Source organism: Xenia sp. Carnegie-2017, unplaced genomic scaffold, assembly GCF_021976095.1.
Source record: "Xenia sp. Carnegie-2017 unplaced genomic scaffold, XeniaSp_v1 HiC_scaffold_1, whole genome shotgun sequence".
Taxonomy (NCBI): domain Eukaryota; kingdom Metazoa; phylum Cnidaria; class Anthozoa; order Malacalcyonacea; family Xeniidae; genus Xenia; species Xenia sp. Carnegie-2017.
Window position 1 is genome coordinate 2,017,578 of NW_025813402.1, and position 16,018 is coordinate 2,033,595.

General features: G+C 34.0%; 1 protein-coding gene and 1 non-coding gene across 3 annotated transcripts; one reads left to right on the plus strand and one right to left on the minus strand.

The window, feature by feature from the left end:
• Positions 1–2,331: 2,331 nt before the first annotated feature.
• Positions 2,332–2,406, minus strand: Trnat-ggu. The gene has a single exon. It is a non-coding gene; the product is annotated as a tRNA-Thr (tRNA).
• Positions 2,407–6,024: 3,618 nt separating this feature from the next.
• On the plus strand, positions 6,025–16,018 carry LOC124455140 (eukaryotic translation initiation factor 2 subunit 1-like). 2 transcript variants are annotated; one of them, XR_006952141.1, is made up of 5 exons: positions 6,025–6,163; positions 9,257–9,374; positions 9,953–10,230; positions 15,455–15,547; positions 15,753–16,018. XR_006952141.1 is itself a non-coding variant. In XM_047006125.1 (2 exons), exons 1-2 carry the CDS (start codon positions 6,053–6,055, stop codon positions 9,368–9,370), a joined length of 225 nt encoding a protein of 74 aa, XP_046862081.1. In that variant the 5' UTR covers positions 6,025–6,052; the 3' UTR covers positions 9,371–9,400. The 2 variants fall into 2 exon arrangements, 1 of the variants encoding a protein (XP_046862081.1); XM_047006125.1 differs by lacking the exons at positions 9,953–10,230; positions 15,455–15,547; positions 15,753–16,018 and having other exon boundaries at positions 9,257–9,400.

Genomic DNA, 16,018 nt, shown 5'->3' on the forward strand with positions numbered 1-16,018 from the left:
CAACATTTTGAATCTGATGCTTAGCAATGGCCTGTTCATGTGTATTTAACTTCTTCAACTGGGAGGCAACAAGCATTCCAAATAAATCGTTTTCATCTTTTTCCACGTTTTTGCTTTCGTTTTGATGCCTAATTGCTTTTTCCATTGTACGAAGAAACTGTATTTCTTCTTGCTCAACATCAACTTTTGTCTTTCACTACTTTTTATGTCCAGTTGTATCAAATATATCAGTAATGTTATCATCAAATACTTCATCTGGCTTTATTCGTTGACAGTCATTGTCTTCATTTAGTAAGCTGACGTGCTCAATTTTATCATTGGTTAACAAACTACAATTACTTGTCGAGCGGCTGCTGGTAGTTCATACTGACAAATTAGTTTTTGTTGCTCCAGACTTTATGTATGGTACTAACCATTGTAGAAAATTATAGTCCTCCAATTTTGTTTTAGAGGAAACAACAGCTGACAGAGATGTTCCAGATTTATTTACTTTTTTAAAGTCATTTCTTCGCTTGCTGAATCTCTTTTTTAAATTTTCAAACAATTTTTGGCTAGCTCACCAATTATTAAAAGTAAATGGTTTGAACCGGGAGTATCGTTACATGTTTGTAAATGTAGATCGTCAGGTTGGTATAGTCCTGAGAAGGACTGTTTTTGTTGTTGTTGACTGACGTTTCGACAACCTTAGCGGTAGTCGTCTTCACAGTCAAATGAAAATTGTTTTACCTTCCAATAGATTCAGATTTTCTGCCACTCTTGCCCAAGCATTTGCCCGCCAAACTTGTCTTTATAATCCTTAAATGTTTTATTATACAAGCAGGGAAACTTACGCACTTTCTCGGCCAACTTTCTGGGGTTAAGTGATTGAACACATGTTGAATCCGCCATTTTATACTACAAAATTTTCATTCAAGATGACGTCATTTTGGCGATTAACGCGAATAAATATCAAAAATTATATCGCGTTTGTTAGTCTTCGTTTTACTGCGATTATTGCCACGTTCCCATATGGGATTATCGCGTTTAAAGTTAATCGCTAACATGTTCATGTTCACATGATAACATGTTCATTCACATTTATAGTCCACAACACGTTGACAGATGTCTTGCTGTGAAACAAGAAAAAATGAGGGTCCCCCATTGGCCATGTCAAGAAACAGAAGCTGCTGCAGAAGTCAATTATAAATCAATTAGGAACTGGATAAATGAACAATTGTAATTTATAGAGTCAATCACTTTTATCTATTTTATTTGTTGTACCAAGTACATGTTGTATATATTTATGTATTGAATGAAAAGAGAATGCCCAACATTTTACTTCTCAACCTTTTAAAAAGTTTTTATGGTTCAAAGACATGTTTGTTCCTACATTGCTCTATTGGTCACAGTGTCTAAGAGTTTTCATTGAAATGCAGAATTTAGACATTCGTATAATTGAGTGGCACACAGCTGAAGGTTGATTGAGTTGTGTAGAGAAGGGATACAATGTGCTACTGGGAATCACCAGCATCCTTAGTTAGACCACAAGACTATCAGCGTCACTGAGTTGTCGAGAGAAAGGATAACAATGTGCTACTGAGGATCACCAGCATCCTAAGTTAGACCACAAGACTATCAGCGTCACTGAGTTGTGGAGAGAAAGGATAACAATGTGCTACTGAGGATCACCAGCATCCTAAGTTAGACCACAAGACTATCAGCGTCACTGAGTTGTCGAGAGAAAGGATAACAATGTGCTACTGAGGATCACCAGCATCCTAAGTTAGACCACAAGACTATCAGCATCACTGAGTTGTCGAGAGAGGGATAACAATGTGCTACTGAGGATCACCAGCATCCTAAGTTAGACCACAAGACTATCAGCGTCACTGAGTTGTCAAGAGAAAGGATAACAATGTGCTACTGAGGATCACCAGCATCCTTAGTCAGACCACAAGACTATCAGCGTCACTGAGTTGTCAAGAGAAGGGATAACAATGTGCTACTGAGAATCACCGGCATTCTAAGTTATACCACAAGACTATCAGCGTCACTGAGTTATCAAGAGAAAGGATAACAATGTGCTACTGAGAATCACCGGCATTCTAAGTTAGTCAAGCAGGTGAAATTGTCGAGTGTGGTATGGTTGTTAAGGGGAGGGGAAGAGAAATTGCTCTCGTAAGGTGACATTGCTTATCCAACGTACGTGAAACAACGTTGATAATATTTTACCACTTTTGGTTCTACGAAAGAATGTTTTATACAGTGCGGTGTTTGATATTAAATGAAAACATGATCTTCGCACTTTGCTGGACAATTTAAGCAATTGTCTCATGAACCTGAAAAAATCAGGTGACTCAACGGGATTTGAACCCATGACCTCTGCGGTACCGGTGCAGTGCTCTGACCAACTGAGCTATGAAGTCACACAGTGGAGAGTAGGTCAATTTGTTCGGCTCATTTTTTCCCATGAAAGGAATGTGATATGAAAGAATTCAATTTTGTTGGGCTCACGTTTTCTCGTGAAAGGAGTGTCATATGAAAGAATTCAATTTTGTTGGGCTCACGTTTTCTCGTGAAAGGAGTGTCATATGAAAGAATTCAATTTTGTTGGGCTCACGTTTTCTCGTGAAAGGAGTGTCATATGAAAGAATTCTTTCATATGACATTCCTTTCAAATATGTCCAATAGACTAGGTGATGTCCTTCAGATAATAGTTACCCAGTCAGACAAAGCAAACATTCCTTTCATGTCATATGAAAGAATTCTTTCATATGACATTCGTTTCACGAATTCTTTCATGTGACACTTGCTTAAATTGTCCAGCAAAGTGCAAAGATCATATCTTCATTTCACGTTTGGTTCTACAACAGAATACTGGCATAGACAAGTTTATCTGAAGGGTTTTTTATTTAATGAATTATAGAACGTCGTGTATTTCGGTGACGTCGACATAAAAACTTGTGTTTTGTTACTTTTGGCGAAAAGAACGGAATCGTCGGAATCAGGAAGTTGTAAATTTTATTATAACGTGTTTCATTCAGCCTTCAGACACGCGACTAAAGCGATTGCCTAGTGTGTTTCAGCCTTAACTGTTCAATCACGTTAGTTTGATTTCGATTTAAGTAAATAAAATAATAATGAACAAAAATTAAATTACATAAACTCTTTTCAGAATCATTCAACTTTTTAAATTTTCAAACATCGAATTTTTCATGCGCAATTTTTTGCATCATGGATCAGGGGCTTCTCCTATATTTACAATTATATGAATATTTCCATAATTTTGCAATGGCATGATTGAAATGAAGAATAAAGTAAAGTTATTTAAAATGCTAAATTTATCATAGGATGCTTGATACGCGTTAATCAGTAAAAGGAGAAGGTTTGATAAAATATTAGTGATATTTACACGGCAAATATCATAAGTGTGATGGAGACAAAGTTGAATATTACACTCAATTTTCTCTAAAACTCAAAGCCTTAGACACACGCAAACAAAAACCAGATCTTAACAAACAAATTCCACATTTTAACATAATTTTCTAATTTCCCTAATTTCGTAATGGCACGATTGAAATGACGCATTTAACATAAATGACAACTTTTTTTAAGTTTTTTATTGCAGACATTTTTCGGCAAACTTATGCCATCTTTAGTGCGGTATAATGAAAAATCTGACAAGTTTGAAATTGTGAATGCATTGATAGAAACACATTTATAGAAATAAATTTCAAGTAAGATAAATCCAAATACATTCGAGTGATTCGGTTAGCGAAGTTGAAGAATTGGCGACTTTCGTCGTCATAGATTGATGTACACCTAAATATTGCCGAGTTCACAAACCATTTACTGGTTAAAGTAAATGGTTTGAACCCGGAGTATCGTTACATGTTTGTAGATGTAGATCGTCCAGGTTGGTATAGTCCTGAGAAGGACTGTTTTGTTGTACACGCACACAACATCACACCTACATCACACACATCTACTAAAATGCTTCTCGGGGCTTCGCTTTCCCAATAATGGCGTTTTGCCATGTCCGACTTTCTGGTCTTTTCTGCAATTGGCATTCGACTGGATGAACGTGATTGGTAACGTGAACAGTTTTGCTGAGTCTCTGAGTTTCTGCAAGGCAGTGATGTATAAGGACGTCCTTTGGATTACACCAAAGTAAGTGGTAGCTGGCTTGTGACGGAGCACCTCCTCATCGAAAGCAACATTTGTTGGTAAAGTTTGCGAGTCACATTAGCATATGTAAAATAAAGATATGAACAAAAACGATAAAAATTCCAATTTTGACTCAAATGAGGATGAGAATAGAAATGAAGACGAACTTCACGAAGGACTGGGGCATGAGCAACAAGACGAAAACAATTCCCGCGAAGAAAACGTTCTGCAGGAGAATCTTGTTGGAGATCAAGTAGGGATGGAATCAGACGTTGACAGTTATGCTGAACTTTTTAATATCTTGCTTGAGGTTTTATATTTGGACTTTAGTGTTGAAATATATAATTTAAATCTACCATCAATTCCTGATGAACTGTAAGTTTGACTTTATATGTAGAATTATTTTATTTCTAGAAATGTAGAAATGTAGAAATGCACAAACTATGGAGTTAAAATTTGTTAAAATAACTATTTAGATAGAATGGACTCTATTACGTCTGTAAAACGTATAATATGCTAATTTTAATAAAGAATCTTTTTCACTATTTGCCGAAAACTTACATTCGCAGGATAACGACAATTCCCCAACTTGATCTCACGTGATGCATGAGGTTTTAAATACAAGGATATATTACAGGGTGTTAAATTACATGTGAGGTGAGTAGGAAGTTTAGATGACGGAATGAAATGAGAAGGGCGGTATATTAAAGAGGGTGAAGGGAGATTGAGTTGCCTTGGGTGTTAAGAGAGGGTTTAAGTTTCGATATAAGAAGGCTCTTATGAATCATAAGGTCATAATTGTCGGCTTTTTACTTTACTAAAGGAAACCTTTTTTATTAGAATGTAAATGCTTCTTTTGCAAAACTGTGCAAGTGTGGAGATTTCCAAGTGTGTAGATAACCCATTCACCTTCACTATTGTGAAACAATAAGAAATACATTTACGATATTAGTTGTAAATACATTTTATTATGTCATATGAACCATACCAAAGAGAGCAAAGGTAATGCTACAAGATCATAATAAGAACATCAAGATTTTAAATGGATACATAGCCTTTATGAAACACAGCCTATACAACAATGACCTTGAAATATAAAAATTGCAATAAACCTTTCAAACTCTACTCATCACACACTCAATTTCACATCTTTTTGAGACAGTGAGTGGAAGGTTTATTGAAATTTTTGAATTTCAAAGTCAATAAGATCTTTACTCCTTTTGAATTTTAAAACTCATTTAATATAAACGACAAGTTTTTTAAAAATAGACATGTTTCGACATCACATGATGCCATCTTCAGTATAAGTGAAATAATAAACAATACAAGGTTTATATAAAAGTAATATGATACATAAATTACATCAATAAAAAGGAAATAAGATAAATTAATGGGGTGCATCCGAGCGTATTATAAACTAAATATTGTATTGAGTTTAAAAACTTGAACATTGAGGTCAGAGTTAATTTTTGTTAATGTGGAGTGCTTCTTTGATTTTAAGGGAGAATGAGGTGTCGGCAGTGTCGATGATTTTGAAGCAAGAGGGTGAATAGTTGGTTTTACATGAGTGAGATTCAACAAGGTGTTGGTAGATATGAGATTTAAAAACTTGATGTTCAAGTTTTTAAATTCAATACAATATGACAGATCATTCTCATTGAAATGCATCAAATTGCAATATTGCTACATAAACACAATGAGGATGAACATTTTGATGTTCACGAAAACAAGATTTAATTATTTATAAATGTTCCAATCTGCACAGCAATGTACTTATATCTTACAATAGCTGTGCCAGGCCTAAGTAACATACAATGATAAAAGATCTTTTGAAAATATCACTGTTTGATTGTAAACTGTTTTCTTCTTTAAGATAAATCCCATTTCACCACCAACCTATGTTGTCATGACAACAAAAATGAATCGAGAAGAAGGTTTGAAAGCTTTGGAAACATCTATCAAAGCCATTGAAGAAGTCATTATGAACAAGAAAGGAACATTTGTTCTACAACAAGCTGTAAGTGTTTGGTTTATATTTCTATGAAAAGTATATTGTATCAATAAAATGACATCCCCCTGGTACCTCTAGTATCCTCATATCATCCTGTTACCATTTCCCTAAGTACCCCATGATGTATTAAGACGGACATGTTCAATCATGAGTCGTTTATTTAAAAATTACAATGGCACCATCCCAATGCATTGAAATCAATAATATTAGGACCATGTGACATTGGCAATAATTTATGTTAACTGTAAGCAAAAATTAGTTTTTCTTAAAGCTAATATTGCATTGTGATATCCAGTAGTGCAATTTTTTTTTGACAAAAGTGTTTCTTTAGAGGCATAATCAAATCGATATTACGTTAATTATTATATAGCGCTATTTGCTAAATTAGTATTTTTAAACATGAACAAATTCATATGATTTTCAACAGTCTTTTTCATTACAACCGCTGATCCAGTTACAAATGTACGAGAGAAATTTTTTGCACATGTTACTCTCTCCTCTTTTGTGCAATCTTTACAGCTCAATAAATTCACAACTCGGCCATCATCCTAGCACTCAAACTAGTCAGCATTTGATGTTTCCGTCCATTTTTTTACTGTATTAACTTTGCTGGTAGCTACAACCTTTCGACGAAGATGGCAAGAAAGACAAAAGTGAAAAGAGAAACACCAAATATACTTTTGCTTTCTGATTATTAACAGTAACATCCTTGATGTTTACTTACGATAAAAAACATCATATTTATGTCATATTACAAACAATATATAAAAGCAAAAAGTATGGCTAATCAAGGTTGCCAGTTTGGCTTAATGTTTTGAGCCAAATTTGGCTTCTTTTTCTCTTGTTAGGCTTATTTAAAATCAATGATATCACCAGTGTGCGAATTAAAGGTGTGCAATGTGCAATTTGCACATTGTTTTAGCTAAAATGAAAACAATTGCACTTCACTTTTTCAAACGATATGCAAAAACTTCATTATTGATTACTACTACATAAATTGAAAAAGTTTTCAAGCTTAATCTTTACTGATCTTTACTTTATAAACGAGTGCGCTGCGACATTAAAATTCATTTTACACAATGTCATCAAGTTCAAAGACGTTGTCACTTTGAGATTAGTAAGTCTATCAACAGTCAACATACATGGTGCTTATATGCTTATGAGAATAGGGGTGTAATACATTATTGTCAATTTTTGCATTTGCGTTGTTTTGTAAACCGTTACGTACTGTTTTTGGCATCATAGCTTTTTTGAGTATTTTCAGTAAAATCAGGAAATATTTTTATTTTGATTCTTGAAAGAAGACAAAAAAGAAACTTAAATAAGCCAAATTTAAAAAATAAACCAAAAGGAATTTTGATTTTAAATAAGCCTAGCGTGAGAAAAACATTAATGGCTCAAAATTTTAAGCCAAACTGGCAACCTTGATCAGTCATACTTTTTGCTTTTACACTTTTCACTTTTGTCTTTCTTGTCATCTTCGTCGAAAGGTTGTAGCTACCAGCAAAGTTAATACAGTAAAAAAATGGACGGAAACATCAAATGCTGACTAGTTTGAGTGCTAGGATGATGGCCAAGTTGTGAATTTATTGCGTTGTAAAGTTTGCACAAAAAAGAGGAGAGAATAACATGCGAAAAAAATTTCTCTCATACATTTGTAACTCGATCAGCGGTTGTAACGAAAAACACTGTCGTAAATCATATGAATTTGTTCACGTTTAAAAATATTAATTTAGCAATTAGCGCTATATAATAATTAACGTAATATGCATCTAAAGAAACACTTTTGTCAAAAAAAATTGCACATCGTTTTTTCTGAACTAATTCGAACACTGCTGTATCACTAAACTGACATCCTCTACTATCGTCATATCATCCTGTTACCGCTTCCCTAAGTACCATGCTGTATTAAAAATGGGACATTATCAAAGTTCAAGTATGACTTCATTAACAGTCGTTTATTTGTGAATTACAATAGACATGTTTCGACATCTCATGATGCCATCTTCAGTATGAGTGAAATAATAAACAATACAAGGTTTATATAAAAGTAATATGATACATAAATTACAACAATAAAAAGGAAATAAGATAAATTAATGGGGAGCGTCCGAGCGTATTATAAACTAAATATTGTATTGAATTTAAAAACTTGAACATTGAGGTCAGGGTTATTTTTGTTAATGTGGAGTGCTTCTTTGATTTTAAGGGAGAATGAGGTTTCGGCAGTGTCGATGATTTTGAAGCAAGAGGGTGAATAGTTGGTTTTACATGAGTGAGATTTAAGAAGGTGTCGGTAGATATGAGAGTTTTTGTCTGTTGTGGTATGTTCCTTGATTCTGGTTGATAAATGGCCCAAAGTTTCGCCAATGTATCGGGAATTACATCCCGCGCAACTGAATTCATATACCACCATAGATTTAATTGAATCAGGGATTGGGTCTTTGAATGAGAAAAGGTTTTTGATTTTGAATGATGTGAAAATTAGTCGAATGTCAATATCTGTACAGAAGCGTTTCATAATGTTTGTAAGTCTACGCTGTGTGTGTCGTGAGTAATATTCGATGTAGGTAGTTTGAAGTATAGAGTTGTTATTTTGAATTTTCATTTGTGTTGGTTGTGATCGTCGTGTCAGGAGTTTCGGTGTCTAGTTTGAGGTTGTTGCTTTGTTTGTTGTCGAGATATCGTTTTACGGTTCTGTTAATAAAGTGTAGTGGGAAAGAGTTTTGTAAAAGAGTGGATGTGATGTTTTTTTATGTCTCGTTAAAAGCCATTGTTTGTATTGTTAAGTTTGTATGCTCTGTCGATTAGTGTGCGATAAATTGGCACATTACAAGTTGATTGTTTATTCAAACCTTCACTTTACCCACAGATTTTTAACTTTGATCATTACTGACCAAGAGCTTAGCAATCTACTTTTGTGTTTATTTTGTCAGTTCTTCTCATTATGTCAGATACATGGCAATCAAGACTAGGGGTTGAAATGTACTTGTAAATCCTATTGCCATGCCTTTGCATTCATGCAAGAAATTTGTTGATATCAAATGATAAATTTAAGCTATAAATTTCTATCATGGCTTATCATTGTTATCTGTTCAGCCAAAGGCTGTCACAGATATAGATGAAGCAGATTTTGCAAAGGAACTGGAAAAACTTGAATGTCAAAATGCAGAAGTTGATGGTGATGATGATAATCCTGATGATGAAGAATAACAAGGTGAAGCATAAATAATTGTGGTTTGTTTTAAAAGTTACTGTGTTTTATTTTTATTATACATGACCCTGCGGTTAAAACCCAACACAGATATCGATCTTTCATGTGACTATTAGAAATAAATGTTTCATGGTCAGTATTTCGAGAGAAAATTTATTTAAGGTCCATTATGGTTAAAATACAGCCTCAAATATTTAACTTGAGATGAATTGGACCTTCGCGAAACTGTTGTAAATGTGTAGTCGTTGAAATGGAAGTTAAATTTCATCTTGACTTAATCTCGACGTTCGCCTTTTTTGTGTATCAGAACTTATACAGTCAGTGAAGTTTGTTGAAAATTTCTATAGCTACTTTCTAACTTTATATATCATTAAATGAAATCAAGAATATTTGAAATTTCAAACGCGGAAGTGTATTAAGATGTTCGCTGTAAAATTACAAAAGTTCACAAAACGATAGAACCTTTATGATTTTATCGACATTGCAAATGGACAAAGCAACAATAAAAATAAACATTACTAGTTTTATGAAATAGTGTTGTTTCGTTTTCATCTGATGTATTTCATACCGCTTCTGTTCAGAGCTTGTTTTGACTCTTGGGAGATGTTTCCATCACGAAAGTCAAAGTGTAAGTGATATCTGACGATGTCATGAGCTCGACGCAGTTTATAAACATTTACAAGAACCAATCAAAACCTTGTGATTTCACCACCCAAAGAAAATTCTGATTCTGATCATAATTATGTACATTGACGCCCACCATTCTGTGACGTAAATCGATGAAGGTAAAGCGAACATCTTCACATCTTCATGTTGTCAGGTTGAGATTTCTACTTCAGAAGAGAGGTTGCTGTAAGAGGTAGGAAAGCTTATCTATTTTATTTTACTCATGTTGAAAATAAATTTCAATCGAATTTAGCTGTCGTGCCTTAAATGCCGAGGCTCGATGCTCTATTTGCTGTTGTGCAAAAGTTTTAAATTAATTTTCATACGATGTACCCATACACCTCGAGATTTTTTTCATCTGCTAAAAAGTATTGAAACATTTAATGAATTTTCACAAACTGTCAGGTAAATAACGCGTACGAAAAGCGTCGTGCGACTCCTAAATTTATAGTAAGTTTAATGATGTGAAAAGGGTGCTTTTGATGCGAATGGAGGTATGAAGATTCCAAGTTCACTTTAATATGCATATTACAAACGACATGAACAGTATCAGTTTATACGTACCTAAGGGTCGTGCGACCCCTAAATTTATAGTAAATTAAATTGTGTGAAAGTGCTGCCTCAAAATGAAGAAAAACCTCCCAGTGCCTTAATTTACCTATTTGTTTATCACAAACCAGATGACCACAATATGTTCGTTGTGAATAGTTGCTGATCATCAGGAGCGTAGCCTGCCCGCATGCTTATTTGGTCGTGCTATGTAAATTTTTCTGTGTTCACTCACTGTAAAAACAATGGATTTCTAAAGAAATGAATTTAATGTTAGTGATCTAAAATTTATAGCACGACTAAATTAGCGGGTTGGTGCCGCTGCTGATCATGCGCACTAACTCAATAAGTGATCAGTCACGGAAGTAAATAAGTAAGAAAGTTCTGTCCGGTTCAAACGTCGAACTTATCATGTGCCGAACTTAATATATTTTGGCCGAGAAAACTAGGGCGAGTTTTAAACATCGCGTGTTTGGTGATAACTGGCGCCATTTAGCGTTCATTTCAGTCAAACACATCTGCGGCAAAGGACAGTCTGTGTCGACTCTGCCATTTTCCTTCGACTCTGTGCTCGCTCAAACATGCTACGAATCAAAAAAATTCTTCAGCTAGTTTCCGTTCTGATTTGGTGTTTTGTTTTCGTCATTTTTGAACATATGATAAAATAAAAACACTGAATAAACTTCTAACAACTTAACAAGAAGTCATATGATGTGTGTAAATCACTATGAATGTATTACATGTATTGCATAATTAACACTTCAAGACCTAAAGCAACCGAAGGCTTACTATAAACAATTAAATTCGACAAATTAAGTTCGACTTTTAAATCGATGTCGAGCCACGTCGTTCTTTGCCGTAACAAATATGAATTAGGTTCGGCACATGAAAAGCACAACGTTTGAACCGTGCCTAAGCGAAAGTCGGTGATCTTTACTTGTTGCCTTTTCAAGTCAATAAAGACGATTTAAGACGACAGTTCTTTTGAAAACAAAGGTTCAGGAGTCTTCTGCATCGGAAAATTTCGAAAAACTGACGTTGTTCAACAACTTGTGGCAAAGAACAAACTAAGAGATTGTGATAATTTGAATTGTACGAGTAATAATTATAACATTGCAAAAGCTATCATTGGCTAAAATATTGTTGCTTTTCGTTGTGGACTGTGTTTCTACATTCATTAAATATGAAAATAAAGTTCTTTATGCGCATTTGAAACAAGCACATACTGATGTTAAATGTGCAAACCATTATGTAATCTTGTGTTAAGATGGCTTTGGCTAACACGCAGTCGTCCTATAACATAGCACCATGACTTTCCTTCATAAACCTTACATATGCTCAGTACAACTAAAATGTAATGTGTTAAATGGTACTTCCAAAACCATTGCAAAAGTTATCAAAGTTTGAAACATCCTGTTTAGAAGGCTGCTGTAAATACAAATCAACAGCAATCCGACAATTCAAGAAAAATTACTATTTCCCTGATTATAACTGAAGGTTGATTACTGTCATACAAAATGAAATAGTTTTATTCCACGAGACTTTGAAATTGAACTATTACAAACATCGAGTTATTTCATGAAACATTAAGTCGAATTCAGTGAAGCATGCATGTTCCCAAGTATTTAATGATTCAGACAAATATTGTTGATAAAATTAAATAGAAAAGTATCCAGTATTTTGACACGACAAAGCTGCAGTGAGAAGCAACTACAACTTATGCTTGACCGCAGTCTATGTAAGCATCTTTGCCAACTTTAACAAAGCCTATCGCACATTGAACATCAGCATTTGCTTCATTCAAATGCAACCAAACAACTTTATTTTCAGATTACATGGACGTAGATACGCTACCATAAACATAAAGCAACAAAATTTTAGCTTGAAAGTCTTCTTTGTCATGATGTTGTTGACAAAACCTTCCGACGATATTACTGCTAAAGTAAAGCAGTCTTTTTTAAAATTTTAGAGGCAGAATACTCCTGAACGTCCGTACTAGATTTCTGAAAGAAATAGCGTCTTTAGTCTGACTTTGAAGGCGAAAAGAAACAGCACAATATAGATTTTGCATTGTCGTCCACAAATACAAAATTACGCTTACATGTCGTGCCACTTAAGACCACAAAACAATACGCGCTTCGAGTTACTTGAGCTGGTTGTCTATTAGTTTATTGTTATGCATGAATTTGATTGGTTGTCACAGGCCAATAAGCTTCTTTTTTCGGTTTTCACGCCAGGTTTTTTTTGGAGGGATATACTCATTGAGCTCTATAAGACCTGGAGGGGCAAAGGGGCCTGGGCCTCGTGGTCAAAAACATGGCGGTAATGGCGGATTTTGGTGGTCAAAACTTCCACTTTAAAAATTTTTTTCAATATTCACTCCCTCCTGATTTCTAATACTGTTTTGTATGAACGAAAACAAGTGAGAAAAAAAACAATTACGATACCGACAGCATATCATGTGAAAATAATGCTTTAGCATTGCGTGAAAAACACAGTACAGACACACATCAAAATAAAGAAGATCGACGGTAGAGAAACGCATATTTTGGCTGTAACATTTAAGTTATTTTATGACATTTTAGCCTTTTAAAAGTGAAAATCAAACGGCCATTCTTTACTAGACCTGTCAATCTCGTCAAACTTGTACATTATTTCATGCTTTTGTGTGTTTGACTGTTTGTAAACAGTTTGGTGCACATATTTTTCTTGCTTCAAATGGATAAATCTGTGTAAAAATGCTCCTAAGGAAGCGAGAAAATGTTTGCTTCAGTCCTACGACATAAGTCAACTGAAAATTTACCATGGATAAGTATAAGTGTATTGTCATTACCTGATAAATCTACTGAAAACGCATAAAAGTATGTTGAACTAGAAGAGCTACAAAAAGAAAAATTCAAAACACCATGACACTGTTGCTTGGTAATTTGTATTTTGTAAACAGCTTGGCAGAATCTTGGATCTATTACTGAACAGAACTACATTAATTTTCCATTGATTACAAACTTGGAAACTAAAAGTGCATTGGTTTCTCTGACAAAAACACTGTCTATTGCTGCATGAAGGCAAAATAGTTATTTGACAGTGTAGGTGAAGAAATTTATCAAGTTCTATAGATATTAAGTAAATGGTTTGAACCTGGGAGTATCGTTATATGTTTGTAAATGATGATCCAGTCCAGGCAGAATCCTGAGAAGGACTGTTTTGATATTGTTGACTGACGTTTCGACAACCTTGCGGTAGTCATCTTCAGAGTCAAAGACTCTGAAGATGACTACTGCTAAGGTTGTCGAAACGTCATCAACAATATCAAAAATCCTTCTCAGGACTTTATAACCTGGACGATCATCATTACAAACATATAAGTTCTATAGATATTATTGTGCATTACTTACAATTTTTTGAATTGTGTAATATATGTCATGAACAAGATATAATTTTTCAAAAATGCTAACCCCCTTGAGCACTACTACTCTTCTGTTTTGCTTAAACAACTTACAGCTACCAATACTAATTATTTATATGTACAAACTAACATTTGGGAATTAAATGATAAACAACTTGTTAAATCTTTGTATTTTATATCAAGCCTTTGAATTAGTTCCTTTTATCTCTTGGTAAAAAAAATATTAATTAAAGACTTACAAATCAAGTTTCTCGAAAATAGTATTTTGTACAAAGAAACTAAATAATTGGAAAGGTCACATGTTGAAGACAGACTTTGCTTCTTTGACTAGGTTGCTTGACCATGAGCAAATTTAAATTTGTTTACAATGTGTTCAAAGAATTCTTTTATTGATTTCTACTAATTCTTCATAAGACATGAAGAATTTCTTTGCCATCTATTTTGCTTCTTCTACATTCAACTTCATTGTAACCAATGCATCCGATGTGAATTTGTGGATCACCTGGAATCATACCAAGTATGGATTTAATGAGATGAGACAATAATATGTTTAATTTTCATGCATATTAATGATATAATCATAAGCTACTGTTGAACAAAATTTCAAGGTAGAAACAAATCTTAGCACATTGTTCAACACACTACTTTTATCTTGGTTTTGAAGTAGTAACCTGTTTACTATAACAATAAATACTTCATTTACAGAAACGCTAAGTAGTACTTTAAAATTGTTTGCATAAATCCAACTTTCCAATCCCATTATAATTGTCTACACAATACAGTCAGTCAAATTGAGCAGGCAAACAGTTTAGTTATTTTAATATACAACATATACCATAGTTCTCATTAATTTTGAATGGCACTGCATTCAATTTCAACACAACTCTGTTGTAAACTTTCCCTTCATCTTTAAAAAACATGAACAAATTATGCCCCATTTTTGGGAGGTAAACTCAATTCAAATCAGGAGAGTTAAGCTTGATGCCTTGATCATGATACAAGATGGATGCAAAACTTGATAAAAATTGACAGCTTCGCCACGTCTGGCGAGCGATTAAGTGAAGAACAAACAAGACTGGACCAAAATAACTTTAAATTAAAACTTAGTAGTAGAAACACTCTTCAAGTATCGTGTTAAAAACAAAATAGTAAAACTAATACTGTGCTACTTACCGGAGTCAAGAAATGTTCCCTTTTCTGTCACTATTTCAGCATCCGCAAACCACAAAAGTTGGCAGTTTAATAAATAAAGTTTTAAAAAAGTGTTTATGTTAGGAAAATAAATAGTTTTGATATTTTCTATACTCGCAATCGTGGTGGTCAAATCAGGGTGGGCGACAAAAATTTTATTTCATGAGCCCGCGTCTCTCCGCTGACTTTGACCACCAAAATCCGCCATGTTTTTGACCACGCGGCCGCGCGCTAATAATTCATACTAATTTTGTTGACGTTTCCCCTCCAGTTATTATAGAACTCAATGGATATACTACACAACAAAACTGGTGTGAAGAATTAAATCCGATCATTCCGAAGTAAAGTGTTGCTGGAAGATGAGGTAAGTCATTTATAATTTTTTTTTTGAAAGAAAAAAAAATCGTCATCAGCTTTGGTCGTGACGTAGGAGAATTTCTATGTGTTGTTACTATTTTATTATATATACTTTTCTATTTTATTACATATTTATTTTACAACTTTTACTTTTTCATTTTTAATTTTTCTTACTTTTATTTTTTATTTTAAATTACTTTCATTGGTGTTAGTAATTTCCTTAGATTTATTCTCTTTTACACGCATATTGCTTGTGGTGAGCCCTGCAGTTTTCAACACCAATGACTAACGCATGCGCATTAGAGTAAAAGCGATTTTTTCTTGCTGTGAAACAAGAAAAAATGAGAGTCCCCCATTGGCCATGTCAAGAAACAGTGGCTGCTGCAGAAGTTAATGATAAATCAATTAGGAACTGGATAAATGAACAATTGTAATTTATATAGTCAATCAATTTTATCTATTTTATTTGTTGTACCAA

Coding starts and splice junctions, on each gene's coding strand:
- LOC124455140 (XM_047006125.1), top strand. CDS start 6,053: ATGACAACAAAAATGAATCGAGAAGAAGGTTTGAAAGCTTTGGAAACA. Junction 6,164..9,256: donor CATTTGTTCTACAACAAGCT/GTAAGTGTTTGG, acceptor TTATCTGTTCAG/CCAAAGGCTGTCACAGATAT.